The sequence below is a fragment of the Denticeps clupeoides genome, chromosome 4 (assembly GCF_900700375.1).
Source record: "Denticeps clupeoides chromosome 4, fDenClu1.1, whole genome shotgun sequence".
In the NCBI taxonomy this organism is placed as follows: Eukaryota; Metazoa; Chordata; class Actinopteri; order Clupeiformes; family Denticipitidae; genus Denticeps; species Denticeps clupeoides.
The window spans coordinates 33,576,959-33,595,978 of NC_041710.1; the positions used below are offsets into that span (position 1 = coordinate 33,576,959).

The 19,020-nt window shown below is 42.1% G+C and overlaps 2 protein-coding genes across 7 annotated transcripts in view; both read left to right on the forward strand.

The window, feature by feature from the left end:
* The window catches only part of atp8b2 (ATPase phospholipid transporting 8B2), a 61,463-nt gene extending 53,341 nt beyond the window's left edge, over positions 1 to 8,122 (forward strand). For 2 of the 6 annotated variants that reach the window (XR_003749463.1, XR_003749462.1), the window contains 2 exons: positions 5,823 to 5,985; positions 7,997 to 8,122. Coding sequence is in view for 4 of the 6 variants with exons in the window: in XM_028975680.1 (XP_028831513.1) it covers positions 4,400 to 4,492 (93 nt within the window). In the remaining 2 variants the exon portion in view is untranslated. Of the gene's footprint in view, positions 1 to 4,399; positions 5,564 to 5,822; positions 5,986 to 7,996 lie in introns of those variants that run through there. The other 4 variants (XM_028975680.1, XM_028975677.1, XM_028975681.1 and 1 more) reach the window with 4 other exon arrangements.
* A 745-nt stretch (positions 8,123 to 8,867) lies between these two features.
* On the forward strand, positions 8,868 to 18,820 carry LOC114787913 (interleukin-6 receptor subunit alpha-like). Its single transcript, XM_028975835.1, has 9 exons — positions 8,868 to 8,948; positions 10,320 to 10,402; positions 12,592 to 12,761; positions 12,865 to 13,016; positions 13,280 to 13,430; positions 13,871 to 13,911; positions 16,050 to 16,095; positions 16,547 to 16,649; positions 16,766 to 18,820. Exons 1-9 carry the CDS (start codon positions 8,868 to 8,870, stop codon positions 16,944 to 16,946), a joined length of 1,008 nt encoding a protein of 335 aa, XP_028831668.1. The 3' UTR covers positions 16,947 to 18,820.
* Positions 18,821 to 19,020: the final 200 nt, after the last annotated feature.

The following is a 19,020-nucleotide window of genomic DNA, read 5'->3' on the forward strand; positions in this document are numbered from 1 at the left end:
TTCACTGTTACAGATTGCATGGTCTAGTCAACCCTGGCTTATGTGGCAGATTTGTGAAAGTGAAGCACTGTCATTGTGAAACACTGCAGAACAGCACACGAGTATGGGGTGTGGGTCCTAAAGAAACCCACCTGATCCTACCGACCAGTTTCGCTCCTCTCATTTCTTTCTAAAATCCTTGAGCGCTGTGTTTACAATCAGCTATCACTTCATCTGTCACAGAACAACCTCCTGGATCCTAACCAGTCTGGCTTCAGAACAGTTTATTCTACTGAGACTGTCCTTCTGTCTGTTTCTGAGAAGCTTCATACGGACAGATGACTGTCATCTGTAGTCATTCTCCTCTAACTCTCTGCAGCATTTGACACCGTTAACCTCAAGACACTTGTGTCTATCCTGAAGAGGTTTGGAATTCAGGGCTCAGCATGGCAGTGGTTTGATGAGTGATCTTACCAAGTGACTTGGAAAGGATCCACTTCTGCCTCACGTAGACTCTACTCTGGTGTCCCTCAAGGCTCAATACTATGTCCTCTCCTTTTCTCCCTCTACACAAGATCAATTGGTGAGGTCATTTCCTCACATGGATTATCCCACCACTGCTATGCCGACGACACACAACTCATCTTCTCTTTTCCTCCCTCAGATCTACATGCTGCTTCCAAAATCTCTGCATGTCTAGCTAACATCTCATCTTGGATGGCAGCCCATCACTTCAAACTAATATTCATTCCAGGAGGCACCACTGTTGTACGGATGATCTGCAGAATGTAAACCCTGATGGACAGTTCATTGTTGCTGGAGATTTCAACCATGAAAATCTCATGTCAGTTCTCCCTAAATTCCATCAACATATGTGGACTTTGCGATGAGAGGAGATAACACTGAATCTCGCCTACACCAATATGGGAGCCACACCCCCATCTCGGCCAAGCAGATCTTCACCTCTTCAGGGTCCCTCCACAGTCTTATGTGTATTCTGTCCTGTTTTAGGCCTACTATCATTCTTGTCCTTCATCAGCAAACATTATTGTCCATGAGGACTGATTATCTGTCAACCTGTCGATCACCATAGTGAAGAAGAAATTGCTCAGAGCTGATCCTTGGTGTAGACCCACCTCCACCTTGAACACGTCTACTGCAGATCTCACCGCTGTTCTCATACTTGTCGTGCACCACCTTCACATACTTCCCTGGCACTCCTAACTTTCTTATACAAAACCACAGCTCCTCTCTGTAACTCCCTGTAATTTGCTTTCTCCAATTTCACGAAGACACAGTGCAGCTCATGCTGACCTTTTCTACATTTACATTTACGGCATTTGGCAGACGCCCTTATCCAGAGCGACTTACAACGTGCTTAAGTTACCATCGATGAAGAGATCAATTCCGGTTCACTAGGACCCCAACTATGAATACATCTATTTTATTCACTCTGTTGTAGATTCTGTACACAATTTAATCTAAATATTCTTTAAAGAGGAAGGTCTTGAGCTGTCGTTTGAAGGTGCTCAGTGACTGAGCTGTTCTGACCTCGAGGGGAAGTTCATTCCACCACCGAGGGGCCAAGACGGAGAAGAGTCTAGATGAATGTTTTCCTTTTACCTTCAGAGATGGAGGGACCAGGCGAGCAGTACTGGAGGCTCGGAGTAAACGAGGCGCAGTGCAAGGTGTAATAAGGGCTGTGAGGTAGGATGGTGCTACTCTATGTTTGGCTTTGTAGGCCAGCATCAGTATTTTGAACCTGATGCGTGCAGCTACTGGGAGCCAGTGGAGGGAGCGTAGCAGAGAGGTGGTGGTGGTGGTGTGGGAGAATTTGGGAAGGTTGAAGATTAGTCGTGCTGCTGCATTTTGTAGTAGTTGTAGAGGTCAGATGGTACATAGTGGTAGACCAGCTAGAAGGGAGTTACATAGTCCAGTCGTGAGATTACTAAGGACTGAACCAGTAGTTGGGTGGCCTGGGTTGACAGATAAGGGCGGATTTGCCTGATATTGTAGAGAAGGAATCTACATGAGCGGGAAAGATTGCTGATGTGAGTTGAGAAGGAGAGTTGGTTGTCTATTGTTACTCCAAGGTTGCGGGCTGTTGCAGAAGGAGAGAGCTGCGAGTTGTCTAGGTAAATAGCAAGATCCTGATGAGGTGAAGAATCTGCTGAAATGAATATTAGTTCAGTTTTGGTGGAATTGAGTTGGAGGTGATGGGCTGCTATCCAAGATGAGATATCTGTTAGACATGCAGAGATTTTGGAAGCAGCATGTAGATCAGAGGGAGGAAAGGAGAAGAGGAGTTGTGTGTCGTCAGCATAGCAGTGGTAGGATAATCCATGTGAGGAAATGACCTCACCAAGTGATCTCGTGTAGAGGGAGAAAAGGAGAGGACCTAGCACTGAGCCTTGAGGGACACCAGTGGAGAGTCTATGTGAGGTAGAGGTGGATCCTTTCCAAGTTACTTGGTAAGATCGCTCATCAAGGTGGGAAGCAAACCAAGCCTCTTCAGGATTGACAAGAGAGTCTTGTGGTTAACAGTGTCAAATGCAGCAGATAGGTCGAGGAGAATAAGAACTGATGACAGTTTTGCCAATCTGGCTGCATGTAGCTGCTCGGTAACCGCCAAAAGGGCAGTCTCGGTGGAATGAGCTGTTCTGAAGCCAGACTGGTTAGGATCCAGGAGGTTGTTCTGTGATAGATGGAGTGATAGCTGGTTGTAGACACAGCGCTCAAGGATTTTGGATAGAAATGAGAGGAGGGAAACTGGTCTGTAATTGTTAATGTCTGTAGGATCAGCAGTGGGTTTCTTTAGGATTGGAAGTCCCCTGGCTGTTTTAAAGGCGGATGGTACGTGGCCAGATGAGATTGAGCTGTTTATGATATAAGAAATGAAAGGGATGAGGTCAGGGGAGATAGTTTGAAACATTGCAGAAGGTATTGGATCTAGTGGACAGGTGGTTGGGTTGCCTGTGGATATAATCTGAATGATTTCATCAGATGTGAGCTTAGAAAATTTATTTAGAGTAGTTGTAGAATTTTCAGAAGGAAGAGTAGGATTAGTGGTGGAGAATGTCTCACAGATTTTTTCAATCTTCTCTGTGAAGAAGTTGGCAAAATCATCAGCTGTTAAGGAAGACGGGGCAGGGGGAGTCGGAGGGTTGAGTAGGGATAAGAAGATGTTGTGGAGTTTTTGAGGGTTGTGGGCAGAGGCTTCTAGTTTTGCTTTGTAGAAAGCAGTTTTAGCAGCAGTGAGGTTAGTGGAAAATTTGCGCAGAAGATTCTGGTAATACAGTAGGTCTGAGTCAAGTTGAGATTTCTTGTATTTTCTCTCCACTGCTCGAAGAACTCTTCGATTTCTACACAATGTATCGGAGAGCCAGGGCGCAGGGGGAGAAGTCCTTTTGGGTTTAGTTGATAGAGGGCAGAGTTGATCAATGGAAAGGGAAAGTGAGGTGAGGAGAGAGTTAGTAGCGGTCTCTAGTGGTAAGGAGAAGAATGAGTCAAAGGTTGGGAGATGTGAAAGAATGCAGGAAGATACAGATGAAGGTGAGACAGTGTGAAGGTTGTGTCTAATGAAGGATGGATGGGGGACAGTTGTGGATCCTGTAGGTACCGTGAGTGTAAAGGTCAGGAAGTGGTGGTCAGAGATGTGAAGGGGAGTGGAAGAAAGGTCAGAAGTTGGAGAAGGACGACTAAAGACCAGGTCGAAGACATTCCCTCCTTTGTGTGTGGGAGAGATGTTGCTGTTGGTCAAGGAAAAAGAGTGGAGAAGGGGAAGAAGGCAGGATGATTGGAGCTGGGCTGATGGAAGGTTGAAGTCACCAAGGAGAGTTAGGGGGGTTTCTAAAGAGAAAGTGCTGAGGAGATTGTCCAATTCATCTATAAAGGGCCCAAGTGGCCCTGGAGGGCGATATAAGACTATGAGAATGATGTTCACAGGAGAAGAAACTGAGACTGCATGGAATTCGAAAGAAGAGATGTTAAGATGTGTCAGAGGCATTGGTGTGAAGGACCAATTTCTTGATATTCTTGAGTACCCCCTCCTCTCCCAGTTTTTCTAGGAGTGTTTCTATACTTTACTAATACTTTCTCGCACTGTATTTCCACACATCTATATGCAATTTTTCAAATTTGAAAAAGACATTTTCAAAGTCATATAAGGAAATGTTCTTCTTTGTACATTGTCTCTACAGCACTTTCAAATTTCATATTGTATCTCATTCTCTTTTGTTCCAATTGAATCTATACTGACCTTTACTTTGTTGCTAAAATAAACAAGTGCAAAGATAAGATTTAGAGACAGTGAAGCAAAAATAATATAAAATCAATTGATGTGGTGTATGTATCAAACATTTATTCACTACATCTCAACTGACCAAATTTCTGTTTTCTGCATTATTATGTATGTCTGTAGGAGGTGCTATTTGGTTGGAGGGGATCTGGAGCTCGTGTCAGTAGTGCATCTAGCCCAGGCCCTTCAGATATCGCTGAAGAAACCAGCCAGTGATGGACTTACATGTGGTCGAGTCTGTTGATGTGAAGGTGGATAATTTGTATTCCAACCTGTGATTAGTTGTCACACTTTTTGATTACTGAATCAGACGTGCCAGTGTACAGGCCAGTGTATGCACACAAGTTCACCTTCAGCCAATGAGCAAATCCTTTGCTGCTGTGCTTCAAATGTTAACAACTTTTGGAAATGATGTTGCTAAGAGAGAACACACTTTCACTGACTGATTTATTCTCTAGTCCTTGTCCCTGTCATGCCATATTCAATTTCCAACACACAAAGGACGCACCCAAAAGGGAAACGTTTGGGGAAAGTACAGACCAATGAGGGCATATTTGATTTTTTTTGGAAAGAAAGTGGTTCAGTTCAGACAAAAATGATAGTACAAGTTGTCAATTGTGGGTTGAATGTTCTTTGGAAGATGACATAAAATCTGCATAATCTCCTGAAATTACATAATGTTTGTCTCGTGTTTGTCAATTGCTATCACCCCACTGGGAGGGATATCTCTATCAACCATTATTCTGTTTCAGATTTGGCATGTCCCCCCTGAATCTTGCAGCACACCGTCCACCAGTCCAAGCAAAAGCAACTTTGATACTCACCTTTGAAGAGCTAACAGTGTATTTTCAGTGTGCGGATGTGTGTGTGTTTTCTATAGTTCTCAGTGAGAACGTTGAGCAGCCTCTCAGAGTAAAGCCCACCCTGTCCACTCTTCTCTATGCACCACATTGGCGTCGGTTTCTTTTCAATAGACTGACCTTTAACACTTGAGGGGATTCCACACATGTATAAAGACCCTCTTAAAGACTAGGGAATTAAGTATTTAGCTTTAATATTCAGCAGAGTAAATGACAGACCCAGAAAGAATTCCAAAATAATTTATAATACATTTTTAGGTTGTACAGTAGGTAAAGCAGCAATATATTTTTTATGTTCACCACTTTTTATTTGCAAATTGAAATACACCACAGCTGAAAAGGTATTACCATATCAGTTTTGCCTTGTTATAAGTATTATTATGACCCTTATAGAAGGTTATAGAAAGACTGTTGCTGATCAGTAAATCTTCCTGAAGGTTCATAACACCTAGGGCACACTGAAGGGTGTTATATATTTTAATGTGCTCAGAAGTTATAACTTTTTTTTGTCAATATTCTGCTCTGAACTGTCAAACTGACATGCTGGAAAGCTGCAAATAAACAAGACTGTTCTCTCTCCGAACTGTGTGTGTGTGTGTGTGTGTGTGTGTGCATATGTGTGTGCATATGTGTGTGCATGTTGAATAATCACAGGAAGACATTCTGTCTCTCCCTTGTCTGTTTAGATTCTGGCACCACACTCTGTTTTAGTACTTACCTTATGGGACGTTCCCTGCATGTCACAGGGTTACATGGCCAGCAATTTCGCAACAGGTTTGTCATGAACAAACAAATCTCCGGGGGATGAAGGGGAAGGAAGAATGAGAGGAAACCTGGATAGAACACAGTGTAAGCGGACTGCTGCTTTTCAAAATCCTTTTAAAAACACTGACTTATTAGGCAGAGGGATTATGTGCTTTTGACTTTTTAAAAACTTTTGAGAGTCATCAAATAATGGGATTTAAAACAGAATATTTGGCAATCTTAGCAATAATAACAGTCAGTGTGCACTGTTATCCACATACATTCTGTACTCAGAAAGGTAAGTTTTATTATTTATTTATTTACATATTTTATTTGTGAAATTGGTAAGATGGTCAGTAGATACAAATAATGCACCTATGCTTATACAAATGACACACCAATGTGATGGAGGCTACTTTGAAGAATCTACTACAAGATACATTTTTCTCTTTACCTTTGTGCTAACATTTAAAAAAACATCTTGGTGAAAAGATTGGTTTACAGCCAGATCATTGCAGAAAACAAAAGGGTCATTTGTGTTAACCGACATCAGTTAAATGATTAAAAATGATTGGTTCAGTTCAGGTTTAAAAAAAAAACAAAAACAAGACATCCAATTACAACCAGTGAAACACCGACAACCAAAAAATAAACCAGTGACAGGACTACAACTGGACTGGCTAGTGTGGTGAAATAGAGTCCAAATACAGATTTCTTGTAGTTGCATTATTAATATATACTGACTTAATAATGTTAAGTTAAAGTTAAAATGCTGGACCTTTTACTAACCCAACAACTTAAATTCAGATGCTTTGTGATTCTAGGACATGTATTTCTAAAGAGATGTACTGTATGTGAAAGTGAAGTCATTGTCATTGTGAAACATTGCAGAACAAGTTCAAGTTTATTTATAGAACCTTTAAACATCCAATTGACCACGGTGGTGTACAAGGTGTCGTGCATAAAAATTGAAGGCTAAAAATGAATACAAGTCATTATAAAACATTTAGAACCTTTAACAATAAAACATAAAAAAGACATAAAACAATAAAAGTACCAAAACTACTAATTTACATTGTACCTTACCCAGTTCTAATTAATAGCCACACCTCCAGGGTGGGAGCAGATTAAAAACCTCCAGGGTGGGAGCAGATCTAACATGCCAAGGAAGGTTGTTCTACAGCTTGGGAGCTGCAACCCCAAAAGCCCCTGCAACCCCTATCTCCACGAATCTTTAGCCTAGTCCTTGGGATGATCAGAAGCACCTGATTAGCTGGACTGTAAATGTGAAGAGGGTCACAGAGTGACTGAGGCACTGACCCATTTACAGCTTTAAAAACAATCGAGATCTTAAACCCGATTTAAATTTCACTGGTAAACAATGAAGTGAGGCCAGAATTGGGGTTATGCGATACCACTTTCGCTTGCCAGTGAGCAGACGAGCTGCTGCGTTCTGCACCTGTTGCAACCAATGGGTTAAGGACTGACCAATACAAGGTGGTAAATAACCTTTGACCTTGGATATAGTTTTTAATTGAAAAAAACTGAGCTCACTTGTTTATCAAATTTACAAGCACTATCAAAGGTCACACCAAGATTTCATACAGATATTCTGACATATTGGAACATTGTCAAATTGTTATTAAATTGTTTTTTCGTTGTGTGCACATTTATCCAAGTGATTTGTTTGTGTAGTTATCGCGACACAAGAGCTTGTAAAAAAACGAGAATGTTTGGCTTCTCTCGGTTGAATGTATTCTAGTGAGTCCCTGATAAAACTACTATATGTACATTTTAAAATATCTCATTTGAGTTAATGACAGAAATGCATGGCAGGGAAAGAAAGGAGGACGTAAATGCATGAACAAAAATCATAGGTTTTAATAAATTAACCGGGTCTCATTGATATAAACACACAAACACACATTTTACACACAAAGGTAAAATGACAAATGACAGAACAAGGAATGGACACATCAAGGACACATTTATACTTATCCCCGATGATAACAATCAAGGTAATCAGTGACTCACTAGACAAGGCAAACATGATATCCCGGTCCGAATTGTGAAAGTTAAATTAAATTCTCTTTTTCCTTCTACCTCTGCCATCCAGAAACTCCTCCTGGTGCCTTGGTGTTGAATCCAGGATGTGAAGTGCTTCTTGGATGTCGTGGAGATGTTTCTGTTAATGGTGTGCTGCTCAGGGAAGACACTGGAACACTCAAAAAGAATATAAATGTTGCTAATCTCAATGGACATTGGGTGATTCCAGATATAGTAAATCTGGCAAATGAGGAAAGCCATTCAGGTTGGAGGGCACAAGAGACTCCTAATTATACACTGAACAATCCCTCATATGAAGACCTGGAAAATGGAAAGAATTCCAGTATAAAACTTACAAAACGATTCAGACTGAGTCAGTGGACTTTGAATGGGAAAGTTTTACGACGCCATAAGGAGAGGAGTGGAGCTCTGAAATTACCACGTCTTGAACTGGCTGATGCTGGAAATTACAGCTGCATTAGAAAAGGAAAACTTCTGTCAACAATCAGGATAATTGTAGGCAGTGAGTACACACACCAAAGCCACACACACAAACATTGACCAAATGTCTACAAAAATATGATTTCTGAGAATCTCAGATAGACAAAAAAAAACAGAATAAAATCCATCAATCCACACATTGGGACTCAGAGGCAGGATATTCAGACTAACCCTCGTTAGTTTTTGTCATCACCTCTGATTGGAATAATATCACAGTGAAGTTACTTTGTGAAGCTAAATGTGTTGCCAACAAAGGTGTGTAATAGTTTACTATGGTGAAATCAAACCTAGAAGAAATCCACTGTTCTCTAAAATGAACATTGCTGCCCATCTACAGTTTGCTAAATATTAGATTTGACAAGCATTTGACTTTGTGCTATAAATGAGAAATGTTGTGTTTTGAAGAAAGAAAAACCGTAAAACATGGTGGTGGTAGTACCATGGATTGGGATATTTGGGATAAAAAGAAACAAAGACTCATTCCAGTACAAAGGCTGTGGAAAGACCTGAATCGAATTCATGTGAGGAAACCACCATCTCAGAGCTGAAGCTGTTGTGTTATGTGTACAATTCCTCCATCCATATACAGCCAAGTGAAAAAGTTTGGGAACCCTAGATATTTCTGGACCAATTTCAAAACAAATTGCCAAAACCCAATTTGAACCCGTGACTGTAGTTATATAAAGTTATATAGACCAAAAGTTTGGACACACCTTCTCATTCAATGGGTTTTCTTTATATGACCATTTACATTGGTCCATTCTCACTGAAGGCATCAAAACTATGAATGAACACATGTGGAGTTATGTACTTAACAAAAAAAGGTGAAATAACTGAAAACATGTTTTATATTCTAGTTTCTTCAAAATTGCCGCCTTTTGCTCTGATTACTGCTTTGCACACTCTTGGCATTCTCTCGATGAGCCTCAAGAGGTCGTCACGTGAAGTGGTTTTCCAACAGTCTTGAAGAAGTTCCCAGAGGTGTTTAGCACTTGTTGGTCCCTTTGCCTTCACTCTGCGGTCCAGCTCACCCCAAACCATCCCGATTGGGTTCAAGTCTCCACTTTTTGTTAAGTACATAACTCCACGTGTTCATTCATAGTTTATGGCTATAGTTCATATTCATAATCTTCTCTGCATGAATAAAACAATCCTTAGTTTGGATTGAATTGCTTGCAAGTCAATTGTTGCATTAGTATTATACTAATTAACCTATTTAATTTATTTAACTGATCCAGTGTGAAGCTTTATATTACCGTTATATTACATTTTAATGTTAGGTAAGAATTATGAAGTAATTAAATGTCAGATAGTTTGAATTATATACAGTATGTGTTATAAATTAATTCTTTAAGACATGCATTATTATGATGCAGATGAATCACATTTTAGATGAGGAAGTACAGAATATCATAACAAATTGAAATATAGCAATGGGACCAAATGTGGTATCGCAATTAGACCAAATGTGATAAATGACAGACAAGGACTGGAGCCATTTGACAAACTCAGACTGTGAAACTGTGAGGGAACATGACACAAGCCCAAAACAGGGGTATACAAAATGGGCACATTGACCCAATGACCATGGTTCTGAAGCAACATTCACGCAGAGATGTTTCTACACCTAAAAACAAACATAGCCTTTGGACCCCAAATTTCCATAGCTATTCCTTTTTTTTGTTTGCTTGTATGACAAACATTCCCAACCAAATGCTCAAAAAATTCTGCAGTTTTTGTTTAAGAATGTCCCAGAAAATGTGTCTCAGTAATATGAGCTATTTCACAAAATATGAATAAATATTATTTTCAGATTTTCCACTAGTTTAAACTGTCTGCAGGTATCTTTATTTCTTCTGTTATTATTTTGCTTCTCTCTCTTCTGCTCCCAGTTCCTCCAAAGACATCTGCTGTGTCATGCTGGAGGAAGTCTCCCAAAAGGAAAATCCGCTGTGAAGGGACAGTCTCTCAGCTGGTAACTCCAGAACCTGAGTGCCAATTACTGCTTTTTCAGAAATGGTATATCTGTTACTGCATGACATTTTCTGTGAAATGTGAAATTCATAAAACATCAGTGCATAATTTTAAGTGATACATACTTTTTCTTCTTCTACTTTCTGCTGCTCCCTTTAGGGGTCGTCACACCAGATCAACTGTCTCCATTTCCCACTTCCTCTTTCACACCAACTCTTCAAGAATCCACTCTATTTTCCAGTTTAATCAATTTGGTTTCTCCATGGACATCTCTCCTTAAACTCCTCCATGTTTTTACATGAATGTGGATCAGATGCTTCTCAATTTTCATCTTCCTAATAACTCTCCTTACTTCTTCTTTACTGTATTCATTTCTTTGACACCATACCCCATAACCTTCTCATGCCTCCTGAAGTTTGCTCCAATCACCAGTGTCTCTACCTTTGGTACACTCTGCACAACATTTACATTTACAGCATTTAGCAGACGCCCTTATCCAGATAGTTATATGGTTTCCCTGGATACACTAGTAAGTGGGGTTATAACCTATGACTGTTACACTATGCATATAAAAGTGATCCTCAATTTGAAGGTGTAGTGCATGATGTTTTCAGAAGAATATGCATGGTAATGTGTGTAGATATATGTTGGGTGTTAGTAGATTAACAAGGAGGTATTTTAAAGAAGTGACTGTGTAATAATATTAAAATAAGTAAATATGTGCCCTCCCGGGCATCTGTCATGGCTGCCCTCTGCTTACTAAGGTTGATGGGTTAAAAGCAGAGGGCACATTTTGTTGTGTGCACCATGTTCTGTGCTGTCAGTGTGTTTCACAATGGCAATCACTTCACTTTACTTTACTTTACTTTACTTTACTTTACTTTACTTTATTTAGCAGACGCTTTTATCCAAAGCGAATTACAATAGGAAGACACCAGCAATTCTCATTGGATTTCTATAGAATATCGAGTTTACAAACTAAGAGCCCTGATAAGGCTTAGACTTGTCAGTGAAGAGCATGCTCGGAGATTGTTGGGTGCTAGACTAAGAAAAATTATAATGTATTTATACATTTTGTATTTGTTTGTTCAATGTGTACGCATGTGCGTGTGTAAGTGTTAGATTTGTCTGTAATATTTTTGGAATAAGAGGGTTTTCACCTTCTTCTTAAAAGTGGTGATAGTCTCGGCTAGTCGTGTGGAGGAGGGCAGGTTGTTCCACCAGCCAGGGACAACAACGGAGAACAGACATGATTGGAATCGGAGACCCCGTGAAGAAGGAATTTTTAGTCTCCTTTCGTTTGCCGATCTGAGGGAGCGTGCAGGAGTGTAGCTAGGTAGTATTGTATTGATGTAGGAGGGCGCAGTTCCATTTACAGCCCGGTAGGCAGCATCAAGGATTTGAACTCAATGCGAGCAGCTACCGGGAGCCAGTGGAGGGAGGTAAGAAGAGGTGTAACATGGGTGTATTTTGGCTGATTGAAAATGAGACGGGCTGCCATATTTTGGATCATCTGGAGTGGTTTTATGGTGACTGCAGAGGCTCCAGCCAGGAGAGAGTTACAGTAGTCGAGTTTGGAGATGACCATTGCCTGGACGAGGAGCTGCGTAGCCTGTTGTGAGAGAAAAGGCCGAATCTTGCGAATGTTGTAGAGAGTGAACCTGCATCTGGAGATCTGGAGATCGCAGCAACATGATGGTTCAAACTCAGTTTGTTATCTATCCAAACTCCAAGGCTTTTTGCAGATGCCGTGGGTGTTAACAATAGCGATCCAATTTGAATTGAAAGGTTTTGCTGAGGAGAATTGTTGCCCGGAAAGATCAGAATCTCGGTTTTGGATAGGTTGAGTTGGAGGTGTCGCTCAGACATCCATGCCGATATGTCTTGAGAGGCAGGCCGAAATTTTTGTTGCTATAGTAGCATCTTCTGGTGGGAATGACAGATAGAGCTGGGTGTCATCAGCATAAGAGTGATAGGAGAAGCCATGTGATTGGATGATGTGACCAAGTGAGCGAGTGTATATTGAGAATAGAAGGGGGCCAAGGACAGAGCCTTGTGGAACCCCTGTGGTTACCCTAGAGAGGACAGATGTCTCACCTCCCCATGATACCTTGAAGGACCTGTCGTAAAGATAAGAGGTGTACCAATCTAGTACTTCACTTTCACTTTACTTTCACTCTCTTTTTCTAGGACAGGGTCATTCTCCAAAGTTCCTTGTTCATATTCTCTGGCGCGCTCAAGCTGCAGGTGTGTGGTTGGGGCTGTTGTGGATGGAAGTGAATATGTAGCCCAACTGTGTGTAACCAGCATTGCTGGAAATGTCTCCAGCCCCAGCATCAATTTTACTGCATTTACCTTATGTAAGTGTGTGCGTGCATGTGTGCCTGTGTAGTATGTACATACGTGTGTGTGTGTGGGCGGTGGGTGTATAACTATTCTCGCCTTGTGTCATGTTCTCTCCAGTGAAACCAGACCCGCCTGCTCTAGTGAAGGTGGTCAGGGTTGAGGGCATGGAGCGCTTGTTGAGGGTATCTTGGTCTTACCCCACTTCCTGGAGACAAGACTACTACTATGGATTGAAATTTCAGCTGAGGTACCGCCCAGTCCATGGCATGGTGAGTATATTTATGTCTTCGGTTTTATGAACCTGTAACAACCTGTAACCACCCATCAGTTTTTCTGTGCATTACTCCCTCTGCTGGGTAAAAACTTTTGTTCTTCATGCTGTAGCATTCTTGGGCATATTTTACACGAGCAGGTGCAAAAATGAATGCTCCATTTTTTTTTTTTTTTTTTTTTTTTATTTTATTTCTTTAATCATTAGCTTTTATCACCAGCATGGTATTAGCGAACAAACTTCTCCTTTGTATGTTTGTAGCATCAGGTTATTGAAACTACAAGTCTATCGTATTGGATTCTGGATGCCATGCCTCGTGCTCAGTATGAGATACAGCTAAGGGCCAAAGAGGAGCATGACCTTGGCCACTGGAGCAATTGGGCTTTACCTGTTTACACATATACCTGGACAGGTAACAGCTAATACATACACACACACACACACACACACACACACAATTAACTAAACTTAAGTCCTGCAAAAGTCTAAACACTGTTTATATGCTTGTATACAGATCTGAGGACACTTGATTAAAACTTGATAAATATGGATATTTTTACTGAAAAAATATCTGCTGAATGCCACAGTGCCAAGCTATCAGTCAGAGATATCTTAAGTTCTATAAGTTGTGATGTGGTGCCTTCATTGATCGTACTTGTTTTATCCTGATCTGCAGCCAAGCAGTCTCATCCTTAATTTCCATGCTCATTGATTTGTCTCTTTACTTCTCATTCTCTTATTATTTACAGTCAACAGCATGAACAGAGTAGAAATGATATAACTGATAAAAGTCTGAAAAAGGACTGTTTTGTATATGTTTATGTATTCTATGGTCTGTGTGTTTCTGTGCAGCCCATGAACCCACTGCAGCCTCTGATGAATACACAAGTCTGGTGAGAACATTTAACCAAGGTTTAAACCAGCATTAATGTAACCTACAGTTAAATCGAAAAACTAAATTGCTGCGGGTGGGTGGACGGAGCGAGAACGAGGGCCTTGAGCACAGAGGAGATGACCCCCTCAATCTTCGCCATATTGAGCCACGCCTCTGCGCTCTGCTGCGAGCCTCTCTGTGGAAGACACAGATGACAATGGGAGCGAAGACGAAGCAAACTAGTGGATGGATGGTGCCGGGTTGGCGCCTCCCATCACGGCTTTCCTCGATCGTCAACAGGTCTGTGTGGACCCACGTGACTTCCAGTGGTGCGATGACAACAAGAGGGAGACGGACAGCAAGGAGGAAGATGGTGATGTGGGTGTAAGCTGGTGGAACAGGGAACGGGGAGTCACCAAACAGCAACTGTGCTGCCAGTACTGCCTCACAGGGAACGGACCTCTCCAGCTATGGTTGCAGACACGCATTTTACATTTACATTCACAACATTTATCAGACACCCTTATCCAGCACTGGTGGGTTGCTGGATGCGCCTCCTGTGGACGTCACAGAGAGCCCAGTGACTGAGCCAGAAAACCCTCTCTTTTGTCTGTCTGTGTGTGTATTTGCATGTGTGTGGTGTCCGTATGTTGCCCCTCTCTACCCTCTTCTCATCCTTCAGTGAAGTTGCTGATCAGAACCCCAAGGAGGAGGTCCCTGACCTGAAGACGCCAGGACAGGGCACGGTGGCATGGCCACAAGAGGCTCCTGAGTCCAGCCTGAAGGGGATGTGGGCAGGGAAGCGACAGGGCAGGATCCTCCGGTAGCCATTGAGAAGGCTGAGCACCACAGAGCCCCCTGGGTGGCATGAGGATCCAGCTGGGATGGGCAGGAATAGGGCCTGCTCGTCCCAACGGACGCAGAAGGGGCTAAGCAGTGAGAGGTTTGGTAAAGCCCCTACACTGACAGAAGGGGCATGCAGTGGCAGGGGCTGCATGTCGCCTGATGGCACAGCCCTGCAGGTGGCTAAGTGGTCACCAGGGGGTCCAGGACCACCTCCCTGCACGGTGCAGGGAGAGGAGCTGGGGACACCAGCAGGGACGTGCAGTGGCAGGGGCTGCATTGCGCCAGAAGGAACCACCCTGCGGTCCGGGGACTGGTCTCCGGGCCGTCCGGGACCACCTCCTTGCACAATACAGGGAGGAGAGCTGGGGACACCAGCTGGGACGTGCAGTGGCAGGGGCTGCACGTCTGCAGAATACAAGACTGGTTATGTCTTTTTTTTCATTCAAACATTTTATGTCTTTGTCTCACATGGCCATGTAGGTCTCCCTTCATAATAAAATCCTTCACTGGACGTACACAACAGGCCCTCCTGTCCTAATTGCTCCCACCTGAGACAACTTAAATCGGGGCAATTAGCGCTTGTTCAAATGGACAATAACGTGTATTAACATGGGCTTACTTTGTGTTTGTTCTAACAATTGTAGTCACACGCCTGAGGATTAGTTCCTTTATGGTCATCATGTCTCTTTATTTTGTCCTTAATAAACATGTACAGAGTGGATATATACACATATTGCGTGTAAGAAAAACACAGGTGTATTGTGTGTTAGAATTCCACCTTTGAGCACAATAATGGGGCAGCGCTTAGCTGTGTGACCTCACACGTCCAAGGTTGTGGTTTCAAATTCCAACCTTTTGTGCGCAGTTTGCCTACTCTCTCCATGTTGGCTTAGGTTTCCTCTGTTTTCTCCAGTTTTCTCCCACTATTCAACAGCGTGCAGACACAGGGAATAGCCGACTCAGAATTATCCATAGGTGTGAGTAAATGGTGAATGTGAGGTGCTGATAGCTTTTTACCGAGATGACTGAATGCTGTATTCGGTGCTTCAACAATGTACTAGTTTAAGGGTGTGCACACTTATGTTACAGTTTGTTTTTTCCTCTGTAGCATATTATAGTTCCAGTTATAGGTCACAGGTGTTAAAGTTGATTTAAAGTTGAGAAATTTATCATTTTGTCTCATTTTGTTACATAACACATTCACTGTATTTAGCTCTGAATGGCAACAATAATTTTACTGTATTCTCAAACAAAAAAAAAGGTGACACAGAAAGACATGCATGATATAATTTCCATACATCTTTCTTTCAGAGCCCCTGGCTGTATGTAAAGAGCTTTGAAATCCCTACTGAATCAGGTTAGTATTAATCACAAAAGAAATCTTTTGTGATCACCATGCAAATAATACAGATGACAGATGAGGGAGGCACAGATACTCGACAAGAGGAACAAAAGATAAAAAAAAAAAAACTCACAGCACCTTGAATGGAAGCCTTTAAAGCCGGATGTGGCAAACACTGAGGACAAAGCAAGAATAATGCAGGACAAAGGCCTATGGCATGCAAGTTCTGAAGGTGAAGGTGTTTGTGAGCACCTGTGAGTGATCAGGACACAACACTAATGTGAATGGGTGCCACTTGGTTAGAACCCAGGGTTACCGGGGTATTGCAACAGAGTACCATGTACTCTCTACATCTGGGTGTGAATAATGTGCATAGATATGTCTAAATATAGTCAGAGGTCTAAATATATGCAGTGAGAGTGACAAAATGCATTGAAATAATCTTCCTGTTTTACGTTCTCCTCAGGCCAGAGTACCTGTGCAGATAATAATGTTTGGGTTCCTTTGCTCTGGGTATGTGGTTTGTGTGGGCTAGTCACACTGCTCCTTCTCGCTGTTTATGTCATAAGGTACCCAATAATATTTCATTTCTTTCTGCTCTTCCTCTTCTGCAGTGGTTGAAGCTTATTTATGAACAACTTGTTTCATTTTGTTTGATTTGGTTTTATTTCTTTGTTGTTTTCAGGGTTCATACCATACCAAACCTGGAGAATATAACAGTGTCACCAACTGCAGAAAAGTCCAATCCATTAGAATCTTCTTTGCAGGATACTGGCACTCAGAATCTTTACTTGACTGGACAGAAAAAAGGCCAGAATGGTGTTCACTTTCACAACACAGGCTACTTCCTGGTGCAGAGTGATTGAGTCTTACCCCACATTGATAGGGTTTATATTGACTTCAGACTATCATGCCCTTGAACAAACATTGAATGGGCAGTATGAATGTGATTTTTTATTTTTTATTTTTAATGCACTGCAAGCACAGCACATGGTGACACAACAAAATGTGTCCAATGCATTTAACCCTTCACCCAGTGGGCAGCTATGAGAGGTGCAGTGTGGACCTTGGTGGAACCTTCGAGGCTCAGAATTTGAACCCACAACCCTTCAGTTACGAGTCCGGAAGGGGTTACTCTGGGTCCAGGATCCAGACCGGAGTTTCATGTTCGTCCTGTGTAATGTTTCCTGTTTGTGTTCAACTGTGTAAGCTGCCCTGTTTGTGACTGTTCACCGTCGGGTCGTTGTTACTTGTTACTGAATGTCATCCCTGTCCTGTTCATCATGTATTAAACCCCTGTTTCGTGACGTCATGCATATGCGTCCTTCTTCATCATCATGTCCAGCTATCATTCCAGATCACCTATCATGCCGTGACGGAATGACCCGACCAGATTTGGACGCAGCAGAAGCTGCCCCGCTGACATTCAAGGAGCTGTGGTTTGCCGGGAGGACACTGCCAGCCCCTTTGTCCCTGGCCAGTGTTGGCTTCATGTTCAGCAGGGTCCCAATGCACCCTGCTGAACATGAACATGGTTTTCTGGATGGTCGAGGGCGCCTGCTCCACAGTCCCATGTCTGGTGGTGTTCAAGGTGAGAATCAGCCATTCAGCGGGGCGAGCCGGAGACTGACTGGAGCTGCAGGCGCCTGCGGACGGCGGACAAGGTGCCGGGCCTGAAGCCATCGGCGCAAGACTACCACCATTCCTCCATTTTGAATGCTGGATTAGTCATCAGTCATTTTTCATTCTTCTCAGCTGTTCATCTTCATCTCGTCTCATTTTCATCTCATCTCTGTTCGCCTCGTTTCATCTTCCATTCATGTTCAAAAAGACTCAGATCCCTTCCTTCGTGGACTGCTTTGGGTGGCACGCTGGGAGTTGTGCCTAGGAGGGAGGGTACTGTCATGAACCCCAGAAGAGGTTACTCGAGGTCCAGCATCTGGACATGTTTGTCCTGTGCAATGTTTCCTGATCGTGTTCACCTGTGTAAGATTGTGTAAAGCTGCCCTGTTCATGTCTCTTCACCGTTGGGTCATTGTTACTTGTTCCTGGATGTCTTCCCTGTCCTGTTCATCATGTATTAAACCCCTGATTCGTGACATCATGTGTGTGCGTCCTCCTTCATCGTCATGTCATCGTCCATCATTCCAGATCACCTGCCTTGCCATGTAAAAGCAGCGAGACACAGCCACATCAAGAAGACAAGTCCAGCACCAACTTACTTCTCTACAAACAATAATGAAGTCCAGGGGGTTATCTATTAGCAATCAGATTATATTTGGAAATGTGATTATATTTGGAATTGTTGGATATCAGACCCCATTTTTTGCAAACAATTCAGGTTAATGTAAAAGTTCTAGCAACTTCAGGCAAAATGACAAATTAAAGGATATTCTGTAAGCATACCAAAAATGGATATACATCTGACTCATCAATGTCCTCATATGTCCAAGTAATTCTACTACTTAGATTTAGGAAACCCTTTGGTTTCAACATTTGATTTGTTTTGTATAGAACCTTTCCTTCATGAGTGTTTGTCAGTGATTCTTGGTAATCTTCTTCATGTGTGACTTTCATTACTTAATTGGCTGGTCTGGGGAATAGGCAGTTGTTTGTTACTTGTTAGTTCAGTTCACTCAGTCATGTGCACAGGGACGTACAACATTAATTACACATTTCAGAAATTAAGGGGTCATTTAATGCCGCCATTAAACAATGGAAAAGCTTTAAATGAAAACCGAACAGGACACACTTATAATATCTGTTAAACTGAAAGCATATTCCATGATAATTGCAAATATGGCCATTCAAACAAGTATATTTGCAAATATATACTTCTCTGTGTGTCTGGTGTTTGCATTATAAAAACCTAGGTATAGCGTACTGGCTGAAGGTGAACCAGCCTATCAACATATATTTATTATTAATGAGATGAATCTG

Coding starts and splice junctions, on each gene's coding strand:
- LOC114787913 (XM_028975835.1), top strand. CDS start 8,868: ATGGATTGGGATATTTGGGATAAAAAGAAACAAAGACTCATTCCAGTA. Junction 12,762..12,864: donor TTTTACTGCATTTACCTTAT/GTAAGTGTGTGC, acceptor TGTTCTCTCCAG/TGAAACCAGACCCGCCTGCT. Junction 16,096..16,546: donor TGAAATCCCTACTGAATCAG/GTTAGTATTAAT, acceptor CGTTCTCCTCAG/GCCAGAGTACCTGTGCAGAT.